Source organism: Argentina silus (assembly GCF_951799395.1).
Source record: "Argentina silus genome assembly, chromosome: 9".
NCBI classification, from domain to species: Eukaryota; Metazoa; Chordata; class Actinopteri; order Argentiniformes; family Argentinidae; genus Argentina; species Argentina silus.
The window spans coordinates 18226904-18241280 of NC_139663.1; the positions used below are offsets into that span (position 1 = coordinate 18226904).

The window sequence follows — 14377 nt, forward strand, 5'->3', positions numbered from 1 at the left end:
AACATGACTGTCCATTTTTATTTTCAAGGTCCAGGGTTGAATAAAATAAATTTGAACGCCAACACCGGTTGTGCTGTGCATGACCTCTGGCTACGGACCAGGCCACCACTGTTATTTTTAGTTAAAAACCTTAAGAGGCCGACGAATGCTGGTATGATTCTACTACAGTGTAGATATCATCGAAATCTGTCATGGATTATTATATCATTATTATTATTATTATTATTTATTATATATTATAAAAAAAAGTTGAAAAGTAGAACACTTTATACAAAACACCAAACATACCCAAGTAAAAGTACAATTACAGACTTTCAAGAATACTCAAGTACAAATCCTTGAAGAATTGACTAAATTACAGTACTACAATACAATCAAACTTTTATTGTCCATTAATTGCTCAACGGAAATTATCTCTCAGTCGCAGTGTAGCGTGATTGAAGTCATTGGGGGTTAAGTGCCTTGCTCAAGGGCACAGTGGAAGGCACTTTTGAATGTGATGCCAGCAACCCTCTAGTGGCTGGCTCCCATCAGGCTCACGCCCTCCTGTCTGCACCGGGGATCGGACCAGCAACCTGGCTCGCCACTCTAACCATGAGGCTACAGAACCTGCCAGCCCAATGGTCCAATCTGCCGTAATGAGAGTAGTTGATATTTATTACTTTCCAGCTCTGCTATAGACACTAGTTGTACCTCCAGATGATCAGACATGACATACACACACATACACACACACACACACACGCACACGCACACACACACACACACACACACAGGACAGAATAATACAGGGTCTGGATTTTGCATCCTCTGAATTGACAACACAAGTGACTCCGAAACACCCAATGTTGACCAGCTACTGTATGCCACCGAAAAGCAATTTGATGGCGAGGCTGTGGGTCTTTAAACTTTAGGGGAGGGAGTTTATCATCTCAACCTAGATCTCAACTCAGTTCCACTAGCATAGTTTTGCCTCATAGTTTACAGGCATGTTGACTCTGGTCTGCAGTTGCACTCAGTACAAATTGACTGGTGTCACACATGCATGCATGCTTGAGCACTTGAGCTTTGAGAGGTAGAAAGAAGGTGTTACACAGTGTCTGAGTATGATGTGTTTCTCGTGTGGGTTTTGGGGTGGTGGGAGTTTGCTGGTTGTCGTGACAACATCTTCATTAGTGCCACCCAAAGGCACGGGCCATACTCAACCTGCCAGGATTAAACTGTTGTGCATTGTCATGTACCGGGTTACCTCAGAGTTTCCAAAGCTTGATGGTCAAGAGCTCTCACCTCTTTAACTCTGTGGGAGCAACATTTGAGAGTTTATTGGAGGACTTTACTGTAATATAACCTTTTCGAGATCACAGTTCGTTAAAACTCTGAACTCCAGTGTTCATTTTCGGTGAGATGTCTCTGTGGTCTGTTCTTCGAGATATGTGCAGGACATCACAGGTCATAACACCTCAAGGTGTTAACCAGACTCAAACAGGAGACACACTTCAAATCCTGTTCACCTCTCAACATGACAGGTGGCCTGCTACTACCATTGTGTTGGAGCTATCTTCTGAAAGGCAAGTCTTTTACTCTTTTATTGGGGGATTACGCAAATATGTCACACACTTTATTTCAACAATTTTGAATAAAAACTAACTTACAACACTTTCACCATGGAACTTTCACTTCGATTTCATGTTTGCTAAAGAAGCCCTATTACACTGTATGACCCGATGCTGCATTTATTTGGAATCACAGTGGGTCCAAGTAGGCCTATAGGCTTAGACACAAGGGTTCTTTGGCTAGAGCCTGTTATAGAACCCTTTGAATAACCCATTTTGGTTTCATGTAGTAAACTATTTTCACACGGAAGGTTCTACATGTCTCCAAAAAGGGTTCAGAGGGATCTGCTACAGGGACACGCCGGATAATGCTTTGGTTCTATGGAGAACCTTTTTCTCTCGAGCTTATAGCTAGTTAGGAACAAACTTGGTATAATACATGCTTTGAAAATACACAAAAAATGCTTACAACAATTGATTTGTTTTGTATTTGTGTCCTTTTTACTTGTAGCTACATATGCAGCATTCCTGACCCAGATGCCTGGCTTGGTGATCATGACAGCTGGTGGTACAGTGACCTTGGAGTGCGATGTCAATGATTTTACCGTCTACTGTCACTCTGTGTCCTGGATGAAAGTTCTCCCCAGAACAGGGGCCGTGAGCATGAGGAACAACAAAGAGAATGGTTCATCCTCAGGGAATCAGAAATGTTCTCTGACAATCCCCAATGCCAGAGTGAGTGACTCTGGCATGTACTACTGTGTACTATCTCACAGCAACATAGTCTTCACTGGTAATGGATCAAAGGTAGTCATCACAGGTACAATGATTAATAAATATATATTTAAATATATCATTTTTTTCTAGTGCTGTGGTCACATACAAGGTCATGAGGTAATGTATTAAAAAGCAATCATGATTTGATGATAACTGGTGTAATTGTTTGATATCATGATATTGGACAGTTTGTATCTCATGCATGATGATCTAATTTCGCAATGATTTGGCAATTCAAAGTGCCCTATTATACTGTATTACTAACTATAACTAACAAATATACCCTCATGCATAGAATATTACGTATCTCCTTATTTGTGTATTTGTGCAGGATATTGGAAATGTTCATTATGACCCCAACATCTTTTTACCTGTTTTTAACTGCCTTCTTATCTTTTCAGAGAATAGAACTCAACCCCCAAACATCACAATTCTCTCCCCTTCCGACGTTGACGGACCCTCCGTCCCTCTCCTGTGTGTGGTGTCAGGAGTGGTCCCGCCTCAGGTCCGTGTGTTCTGGCTCATCGATGGCAGAGAGGAGAGCGGTCTCACTGAGCCCACCTGGACTGACACTCAGAACCAGATTCTGGTCCCTGCAGAGGAGTGGGGCCGTGGGGTGCTGTGTACGTGTGTGGTGGAGTTTGAAGGGTGGAATGTCACCAAAACAGTGCAGCACAGAGGTAAGTATTCTTTAATTATTAGTGGTAGTATCAGTAGGCTATCGTCAAACATGAAATGATTGGTTGTGCAGGGATGGGCAAAATGTATCTATTCAAAATGCATACTGATTCTTCACAAATGTCAAATACAATACTTTGTGTTTAGAAAATAATTTCATTATGAATATTTGGGTGATTTATTGCTTTTTTCCAGCTTTTGCAGAGATGCATTACAGGTGCATTATTTACCGAACGTGAACAAAATAGTTTACATGCAGTTCACATTTGATTCTATTATGGATTTTGACATAAAAATGTATACAAAAATGTATACATGGAATACATGGAAATGCTGCCCATCCATGGTACAGAACAGTGTACAGTATAGCCGATAGTAATGAACAAAATAAACAAAAATAAATAAATGTTCAAATTTCATATTCAGGTCTGCTACCTATTTTCCATCTATGTGATTATGCTACATTGGCTTTAGAGGGTAGAAGAACATACAAATAGATTTAAACACAACATCTATCTATACAGCTCTTGTAATTCACACAGATATGACCTTTAATGCTAAAAAAAGAACCTTTTGTGTCCACAGACTTTTCAACAACGTGTTACATCATAGTGAGTCTACACAGGGTATTGGGGATTGCCTCCACTGTTCTATTTTTGACGACTCTGGCTGTATGGACAACACAATATGCCAAGAGTACCAATTCAGGTGTAATAGATGTATATCTGTCTAACTTATCTATATCTTTCTTTTAAAATGTATTTGTTCATTTATTTTAAATGTGTAGCCTTTAAATGTGTAGCCCTACGATTTGCAGTCGTAACCCACATGTACATCTCTCTTTTTCATTTCATCTCTTATATCTCTTAGGCATGTTGAAGAAAAGCAACAGAGGTCCATCAAACTAAAGAGACAGGAGTCTTTAGGATTCTGCCTTCATTGCGAGAACCGCCATGGCACCATCTCCTTCATTGGGACAGTTTGAACACTTCACACAACAAAGTCAGTATAGCATGTTGGAACAGCTCAGACAACACACATGGATCAGATGTACACGGTCACAACATACAGTAGGCCCATACTGCAAACTAGGCGACAATACATTTTGGATGTGCTTATATACAGTGCCTTGCAATTTCACAAATTGTTTCACGTCATCCCGCTGTTAATAGGATGGATTTTCAGATGCTATACCGACTTTCGATAGGTAACGATACATTTACATTGTGCTGAAGTAGGCCTATGTATACAGTACTTAGGTGTTTAAAATATTAAACACAAGCGTTGGTGTGTTATGTAGTCCGAGATTATTACATATATGGTTTGGTGTTCTTTATCAGTTCGTCTTTCGAGAGAGAGAGAGAGAGAGAGAGAGAGAGAGAGAGAGAGAGAGAGAGAGAGAGAGAGAGAGAGAGAGAGAGAGAGAGAGAGGCAAACGAGTGAGAATGGAAACAGGAAACAGTTCGCATGTGTCAAAAAGACAGGCCTTTTCTTTTTGATCAGAGCTCGATATTATATTATGTTTGTCAAACTGAGTTGGAAATTGTTAATTAACAGCTGTTATTTTCACAGCAAAAACTATTTAACATGGCAATAACAACGTTATTGTTGTCACTGCACTTTTGTTGGCTAGCTACCAATTTGGAATAGGCCTACGGTTTGTCAAGTTTGTCTTTTTGATCTTTTATTTCATTACATGAGGTTGACTGAGGTCTGATTTTTTATACAATGTTTTCCCGTTATAAGAATTTGTCTATTGCTTTCCATTGTTCCATTGTCTTCTGTTGATGAAAATGTTTAATATCATTTGTTTTTTATGTTCAAGGCAATATCCGTGAAAACTATATTTTTTTCATATATTCCTCGCATTTTCTTATGTAATACAAATGTATACTATACAATAAGATAGGAAGGATGAGAATGTATGTTTGTATGTGGTTGTCCTGTACAAGTTTTAGTAGGCTACACATTATCGTTCTGTTTATGTCTCAATAAAATCCAAATCATGAGCAAATACATTGAACTTCTAAAATCGCATACTGGACCTCCTATGGAAAACTCTATGAGAAGTGGAGATAACATAATAGATGTTAATGTGGAGATTATAACTTTAGAGCTCAAATGCAGGCATAGCTGTTGCTGCACACTTAATATGTAAAAAGTGAACACTTACACCCTAGTGATTAAATATTGTAAATATAGACCAAGGTTCTAATTTAAGGAACTATCTGAAAATCACATGATTTGCATCAATAAGCAGTTTACTACCACTATTTCTCTATTAAACAGGGAGATAGGGTTATATAACATAATGTAGACATTTAATGTCAACTGTATCATCATGGCAAATGCACCATGATGTGCTTGTTGTTCTCAAAGATCCAGTAGATGGCAGTGTTAATTCAATATCTGTCTCAATCTCTTTGGACGGGGTATTTCACCCATCTGTCCAGTGTTTTTTTTAAAATATAAATATACATAATGTTCTCAGATTCTGATCTCAGCAAGAATATCAGTTAGGGAACAGTTAGCAGAACAATACATATAACTTAGTTAAAATGATATAAATACCAAATAAACTATTTGGGTGATGGATATACATTGCCTTATTGTGGTATCACACTGTAAACATGTTTTAGGTGTGTATGCCCATTTCTCAGAAGTCAGTATACAAAAAGACTTATATTTAGCATTTGCATTTCAAGTCTGCTGGCCTGCAAACAGAGCATACAGATGGTTTGAGCAGGACTTTGTTGATCAAAGGGCGTCAAATAGCAAATCCCTCTGACAATACCAGACAGAGAGAGAGAGAGAAGAGGGGGATGGGGGCGGGGCATAGGGGAAGACGAGCAAGAGTGCTAAATGGTAAGTAACTGTGGTTTGTGGTCAGCTATACTGCTCTGAAGGCCACAGTCCTGCACCTGCACAGGAAAAAGCTGTAACGTATCAGTAACTAGTGAACCCAAGTGCAGCACACAGAGTCAGGACACAGGTATAAAATAATAGACTATTGAATAAGGGAAAACGGGAAGGCAGGGTAGACTGGGCACGCAGGTGGGCAGGGCAGGTAGGCAGAGCAGGCAGGGCAGGTAGGCAGAGCAGGCAGGGCAGTTAGGCCAGGGCAGGCAGGGCAGTTAGGCCAGGGCAGGCAGGGCAGACAGAGCAGACAGAGCAGACAGGGCAGGCAGGGCAGGTAGGCCAGGGCAGGCAGGGCAGGTAGGCAGAGCAGGCAGGGCAGTTAGGCCAGGGCAGGCAGGGCAGGTAGGCAGGGCAGGTTGGCAGGGTAGACTGGGCACGCAGGTGGGCAGGGCAGACAGAGCAGAGAGGGCAGGCAGGGCAGGTAGGGCAGGGCAGGCAGGGCAGTTAGGCCAGGGCAGGCAGGGCAGGTAGGCAGAGCAGGCAGGGCAGTTAGGCCAGGGCAGGCAGGGCAGGTAGGCAGGGCAGGTAGGCAGGGAAGGCAGGCAGGGCAGGCAGGCTGGTAGTATAGGCAGGGGTTGATACACAAGAGGGCAGTCCAAAGAAAGGCAGATAATCCGACAGGGGTTAGGCAAAGACACAGTCCAAACCAGGAGACAACAGGCAAGACGTGTTGTCTGGGACGTATAGGAATGAAGTTTATAGTTTATAGTTTATAGTCAGTCACTCTCTCATCTGGTTTCTGTTTACAGTCTGTGATCTTTTCCCAGTTCATGGTCTGGGGAATTGGTTTCCAAGCCGCTCACGCAGGCCCCTGACATGGCCTACGTGGTCCCTCTGCTCATCATCTGACCAGGGGATGCTGAGCTGCAGCCAGGTTCCCTTTACCAATGAAAAACGGGGATTTGAAGGTTGGAAGTAGACTGTGGGAAACAGTACTTGTGGCATCTGTTATTGACACGGTATGCTCCAACCACCAACCTCCCTATCTCTGTCCTTGGCTGGGCACGATGTGCTCCCACCCTCGCTGTAAGGAGTGAAAGTTGCTGTGCTGCTTTACAGATTTCACTGAACTTCTGTTTGGAGCCAAACTAGCTCAGGACAGAATCTCCCGTTCTGTTTCCATTGCACATAGATCCACTAATAGTACTGTCCTCGTGACCCATTAACAGTCGTGTCCGAGTGAATAAAAAAAACGTAGCCCGTTTCTAAGATGCCTGGAGTAAACACCGTGGCCAGTTAGTGAGCTCCCAACAGAAAATCATAAATCCAATCCTAAAAAATAACATAACAATGGCTCTGCTGCTGCCTTTAATGTCCCTCACAGTTATAGAAACTGTGTGATAACCTCTCTTTTCATGAGACTTGTGTGAGCTTCTGAGTGAGGAAGCAATACTGTATGCATGTGTGCATGTGCACTGCAGCACAGATGTGAGAGGTAGATAGAGGTGTCTGAGTGTGTGATATAGCGTTTTGGCCCCTGGAGAGAGTGGGTGGGAGTTGTGAGAAGGGCCCCTTGCACAAAATCTTGCTTAGGGCCTTTCTGCTTTGATGGTAAAATCTCCTCCCTTCGGTGCTTTCCAGACTCTGTAATGTTCAAACTGTCGTGTACAGCAATGTCAGCATTTCCACATACTAGGCTACTTCAAACGTTTCCGAAGCTTGGTGGTCTTGAACCACAATTGTAAACAGGTAGCCTACATTGTGCAAGCCTTAAGTTGCAGGCCTATTTATGCTTGCTTGTTTGCAACCCCACATAACCTCTTTGTGGTATAAGATTAAGGCGAGCAATGCCATGCAGGTTGAAATAAATGGCAAGGTTTCATGAGCATCACGGCATCACGAGCACTCAGTTTGTGTGCTCCACTGAAATAGGCCGCTATGAAATGAAACAACAGTTTAACTGGTGAATATTGAAAATAAACTGTTGGTTTAATTCTATCAAATTAAACACAACGTGCTTCCAGATTTTGGCAGATTTAGGTTAGGCCTAGGCCTACTTTGTGGCTTGTTGCCTTGCAAGTTGTCACCTGTCATTTTTTAAAAAGGATTCAAAAGACAAAACAAAGAAAACAACATCAAACTTGTTCAGCCAGTCTTTATTTTTTACCCACCTACTATTCCACTTTTTTATGATTTATTTCTTAAATTGTTTGATTCGTGGATTATGGCAGTTTGTTGTGTGACTTAGACTAATGAGGATAATAATAGTAGAACATTCTGATAATAATACAATTAATCAGAAGAAGAACAAAATTAAAATAAGTTACCAATGATTATGATAATGAAAAACATACATTGTTTGTTGTCGTAAGGCAGTATAATCATATTACATTCTCTATTTTAATCAGTCAGCACCTTTTTATGATAATCTCACCAAGAGCTCTATATTCATAGGCCTATATACAATACTATATACACACTTATACAGTATGAATGAAAGGCCTAATGACAGATTAATAATCATTATTATTCAATTCCATCTATGAGAGGCCTAAAAGTAACCCCATGAGATCCACACACCATAACCGACTTTTCAAGCATTGTCATTGGTATCAAAGCACACAAGCACACGTGAAACTTTACACCTTGGAGTGTTTTGTGAGAATTTCTTGATCTTTGCTTGTTGTCAGTTGTGTCTGTTGCTTTCATCTCTTCATCTGTGAGAGCAACATTTGAGAGTTTATTGTAGGCCTAAATTGCTGCTGGAAAATAACCTTTTCTTGATCACAGTTAGTTAAAACTTAAAACTTTTGTTGTGTTCATTTGAGATGTCACTGCGGTCTGTTCTTTGAGATACGCACAGGACATCACGTCCTCAAGGTGTCCACCAGACTCAAACAGGAGACGTAATTTCAAATCCTGTTCACCTCTCAACATGACAGGTGGTCTGCTACTACTATTGTGTTGGAGCTATCTTCTGAAAGGCAAGTCTTTTACTCTTTTATGGGGGGATTACGCAAATATGTCACACACTTTATTTCAACAACTTGTTTTCTTTTAAAACTCTTTAATGTAACTTTCACTTAGTGACGGTGTCGTGTTAGATAAAGTAGGCCTATTATACTGTATGACCCGATGATTAATTTATTTGGAATCACAGTGGGTCCAAGTAGGCCTAGAGGATTAGAAAAAAGAGCCTGTGGGAGAACACTTTGAAAAACCCATTTTGGTTTCATGTAGAACTATTCTCACACGGAAGGTTCTACATGGCTCCAAAAAGGGTTCAGAGGGATCTGCTACAGGGACACGCCGAATAACCTTTTGGTTCTAGGGAGAACCTTTTTCTCTAGAGCTTTTGGCTAATAGGGAACAAACTTGGTATAACAAGTGCTATGAAAATCCCACAAATATGCTTACAATAACTGATTTGTTTTGTTTTGTGTCCTTTTTCCTTCTGTAGCTACACATGCAGAAGTCGTGACCCAGACGCCTGGTTTGGTGATCATGACGGCCGGTGGTACAGTAACCTTGGAGTGCAATATCAAGGAACTTGTTATGCCCTACTGTTATGTGTCCTGGTTGAAAGTTCACCCCAGAACAGGGGCCCAGAGCCCTAAAAACAACAAAGAGGAAAATGGTTCATCCTCAGGGAAAAGTGAACAGAAATGTTCTCTGACAATCCCCAATGCCAGAGTGAGTGACTCTGGCATGTACTTCTGTTTAGTATCTCAAAGCGACATCGTCTACACTGGTAATGGATCAAAGGTAGTCATCACAGGTACAACTATAGTTAATGTGACTGGCTATGCTGCCATCTGCTTTTATCCACATATATTTGATCATTTATCAACGTCATAAATATAAGGTATATAGGCATAAGGCATCAAGGTGATGAGGTCATGTGTTCAAAAAGCAATCATGATTTGATGATAACCGGTGTGATTGTTTGATGTGATGATATTAGACAGTTTGTATCTCATGCATGATGATTATCTAATTTCATTATGATTTGGTAATGCAAAGTGCCCTATTATATAACTAACTATAACTTACAAATATACCCTCATGCTTGCATAGAATATTACTTATCTCCTTTTTATTGTGTATCTGTATCGGAAATGTTCATTTTGACCCCAACATCTTTTTACCTGTTTTTAACTGCCTTCTTTTCTTTTCAGAGAATAGAACTCAACCCCCAAACATCACAATTCTCTCCCCTTCCGACGTTGACGGACCCTACGTCCCTCTCCTGTGTGTGGTGTCAGGAGTGGTCCCGTCTCAGGTCCGTGTGTTCTGGCTCATCGATGGCAGAGAGGAGAGCGGTCTCACTGAGTCCATCTGGACTGACACTCAGAACCAGATTCTGGTCCCTGCAGAGGAGTGGGGCCGTGGGGTGCTGTGTACGTGTGTGGTGGAGTTTGAAGGGCGGAATGTCACTAAAACAGTGCAGCACAGAGGTACTGGCAGTCTTTGAAAAACAAATCCTTCTGATGTTGTTTTTTTGTACTCAACCTTTCTTAACAGGCTGTGGGCTACAGCCATAGCACAACCTTAGGGCACTCCTACTTAATTATGAAATGATTACAGCATGAAAGGTTAAAAAATGATACAGTATGTTTTCTTATAGAGGCTTGTTGGTACATGATATACATGATATTCTCTCATATAGTGTGTTCTCCTCATTATGACAGAGTTTGTGTTGATTGGTCTGTAAAATTCCTTTGTATTTTATCCCGTCACTCCTCAGATTCCTCTGGCATGTGCACAGTACTCCTGTATGGGGCCGCTGTAGCTGCTCTCCTCACCATAATAGTGGCTGTGAGCATCGCTGTCTATCTGCACCATGGTAAGCTCAATTGTATCAATAATAGGCCAGTAAGGTGTACGGACCAAATTACTTTGAGGACTTTGTTTAAAGGGACACTTCACCATTTTTAACCTGCAATGTCCAGCACTATATTCTACAAAACAAACAAAAAAACAAAACAAACAATGTTTTATTAACCAATCGAATCAAATTAATCATTGGAATGTGCTACCTCTATGTGGTAAGACTCAACCAGTGTCAACGTGAGTGAAAACAGCGATTTTCTACGTTCTGTAGTCAAAAAGATAAGAGAAAGGATAGGAAGGAAAAACCTTTGGAAATTACCCCCTATGATGTCATTAGGGTAGAAAAAAAGTATATAAAAAATGATTTTCAACTACGAAAATGCCACATAGCTGGAATCTCATTGTCCTAAACTCTACAAATGTTCTAAAATCTAAAAGAATGTTCACAAATTGTAGACAATTGCCATTTTCACATATGTAGACACTGGTATGATGCTGGAGATAATGAATATGTTTGATTATTCTTGCATGATGTCAACTTTCACGCAAGTCAGACTCTGTGGTGGTTCTGGAAACCTCTTTGATTGTGCTGCAACGTCAAACTTCTTTTATAGTTTTGTTTTGACCCACGATGTATAGTTTTTTTTTTACCTCTTCCCAGCTACTCACGGTTTCTACAGACCTGCCACTTTCAATTTATTTTTTAGATTCAATAAAACTAAGTAGAACTACTAGGTGTCGTAGTCATACAGGTTACTCCCTCTGCACTTCATAACTAAGAAAGATTATGCACATGGACATTGTTATTGAATCAGCATGCTTCATTTGCCTCAACCTGTATTTGAAACGTTGTACATCTACTGCATTTCAGGGCGTCCCATGGTTGGTGATGTGGATACAAGGTTTGTGTCTGACCATTAATCCAACATCTTATTAGAAAAGGCATTTAGCTATTTTTAATGTCAAGACATTACCAGGTATGTGCTTAGAAATGGCATAATAAAATAGCATCCAAAATTCCTTATAAATACAAGTAGAACAGTTACCATGAAATATAGCGCTCCTAAAAACGCTGTGATTTCTGAGGTTGAACACTTTTTTTTTCATTTCAGAGTAAGAGCCGCAGGCACTGAGAGCAGACAACATCAATCTGGTAAAAAAAAAAATCAATTTTTTTAAATGTAGATATAGTAATATATGAACAGTAGAATAACACTAAGGCTTTAGAGGGTTTCATCATCTTTGTGGTATTTTAATAGAAAACGTTTTCTGATATCCATAAAACAATTCTTGAATTTAGATTGCTTTGAAATAAAGCCTTATAATGTCCTTATATGTCTGACGAACACCCCCAGTAGAAACCTGGACCTCTTCAGTTACACAATATAACGTCTGTTGGATGACAAATATGTTTGTTTTACTGTAACATAAGATACATAAGTCTAAATGGGAGGAAAATCCAAATAGTTTGCAGGATCTAATGTCTGCATCGATTTTTGTCATGATCGGACTATGTCATTTTCAGGGAAACGTGGAGAAACACGGCAGTCAGCTATCATCAGATCATCTATCACGGTGAGTGAGTGATTATGTGTATTTTTGTGGAAAAGCTGCATTTTTGGAGGTGAAAAAAAATAATCAAAAAATAATCTAATATATATATTATTTTGTATTTTATTTATTTTTTTTACTGCTTTGAAATTGCTCATATACTGTAGCCTACTCGTGCATTTGGCATGATGATACAGTCAACACTGTAAATGTCTTCTGTTTAATAGAGAAATAGAAGTAGTGAATTGTTACAGTTTTTCTTGAACGCTTAAACCATGTATATGAAACTAGAGATCACATGCCCACCACAATAACATACTATACTGTACATGAGCACAACAGTAACATTTTTAGCAAAACAGTTCCTTAAATTAGAGTCTTGGTCTATATTTACAATATTTAATCCACTCAGGTTTAAGTGTTCACTTTTTAATAATAATTTCCACATGAACTTCTCATTAAGTTATTTCCACATTAACTTCTCACTGATTTTTCCATAGGAGGTCCAGTATGCGACTTTGGATGAGATTAGATTTGGACAGCGCTCAAATACAGTTCTACGGTCAGATTTCGAGGAATAAAAAATATAAATTTCAATGTATTTGCTCATGATTAGTTTTTTATTGAGATGTAAACAGAATGATGCTATGTAGCCAACTTGTGTACAGACAACCATATTAACATTGTAAATTCACATATTTTCCATCTTATTGTATATTATACATTTGTATTACATTTTTATATCTTTTTCTCTCTTTTTGACATGAAAAATGCAAGGTATATTAAAAATGTCTTCATGGATATTGGACTTTAAGAACAAATGAATATGAAATGAATATTTTTTTATTTCATCCATTTTAAGACAATGGAACAATGTAAAGCAATAGACAAGCGTTCTATAAGGAAACGCTGCTTTTTCCTGTGCAGGTGCAGGACTGTGGCCTTCAGAGCAGTATAGCTGACCACAGACCACAGTTACTTACCATTTAGCACTCTTGCTCGTCTTCCCCTATGCCCCGCCCCCATCCCCCTCTTCTCTCTCTCTCTGTCTGGTATTGTCAGAGGGATTTGCTATTTGACGCCCTTTGATCAACAAAGTCCTGCTCAAACCATCTGTATGCTCTGTTTGCAGGCCAGCAGACTTGAAATGCAAATGCTAAATATAAGTCTTTTTGTATACTGACTTCTGAGAAATGGGCATACATACCTAAAACATGTTTACAGTGTGATACCACAAAACAATGTATATCCATCACCCAAATAGTTTATTTGGTATTTATATCATTTTAACTAAGTTATATGTATTGTCCTGCTAACTGTTTCCTAACTGATATTCTTGCTGAGATCAGAATCTGAGAACATTATGTATATTTATATTTAAAAAAACACTGGACAGATGGGTGAAATACCCCGTCCAAAGAGATTGAGACAGATATTGAATTAACACTGCCATCTACTGGATCTTTGAGAACAACAAGCACAGGGACACAAGACTGAGGTCTAATTACTGAACACACTGTTTGAAATAGACCTGCAACAGGGATGCAATGAAGGGTCGTTCATTCACTCTCATTTGGCGAAGTTGTTGTAAACTGAAATGGAAAAGGTCTAAGAGAAGCTCCCTCTGCAGGAGAGGAGTCAAAGTGCACCAGTTTAATCGCAGTGTTGAAGTTTACGGCTCTATTTAAATTCAACCCAGGCATAAACTGGTTGTAGGCCACTAGTATTCTAGGTTGGCATGTATTAAGTTTACTGTATGTGTAGGCAGAGTGGACCATTTTATTTAACCACCTAGGTGATAACACACATTTTCGCCAATCTGAGCTATTACTCTACCCAAGTTGAAAATACATTGCTATAATATAATTTAAATATACTGCTTTGAAATTGCTCATGTACTGTAGCCTTCTGGTGCATTTGCCATGATGATAGAGTTGACATTAAATGTCTACATTATGTTATATAACCCTATCTCCCTGTTTAATAGAGAAATAGTGGTGGTAAATTGTTCACTGATGCAAACCATGTGATTTTCAGATAGTTCCTTAAATTTAAACCTTGTTCTATATTTACAATATTAAATCCACTCAGGTGTAAGTGTTTACTTTTTGCATATTAAGTGTGCA

At 39.6% G+C, this 14377-nt stretch overlaps 1 protein-coding gene across 5 annotated transcripts; it reads left to right on the plus strand.

Moving 5' to 3' along the window:
• Positions 1-1501: 1501 nt before the first annotated feature.
• Positions 1502-12957, plus strand: LOC310810031 (Ig heavy chain Mem5-like). 5 transcript variants are annotated; one of them, XM_083677616.1, is made up of 8 exons: positions 1502-1568; positions 2065-2373; positions 2732-3010; positions 10615-10713; positions 11572-11602; positions 11813-11853; positions 12226-12275; positions 12752-12957. In XM_083677616.1, exons 1-8 carry the CDS (start codon positions 1520-1522, stop codon positions 12830-12832), a joined length of 939 nt encoding a protein of 312 aa, XP_083533742.1. In that variant the 5' UTR covers positions 1502-1519; the 3' UTR covers positions 12833-12957. The 5 variants fall into 5 exon arrangements, with proteins under 5 accessions (XP_083533742.1, XP_083533745.1, XP_083533746.1 ...); XM_083677617.1 differs by lacking the exons at positions 1502-1568; positions 2065-2373; positions 2732-3010 and adding exons at positions 9245-9645; positions 10046-10324; XM_083677619.1 differs by lacking the exons at positions 10615-10713; positions 11572-11602; positions 11813-11853; positions 12226-12275; positions 12752-12957 and adding exons at positions 3594-3716; positions 3879-5236.
• The last annotated feature ends 1420 nt before the right edge of the window (positions 12958-14377 follow it).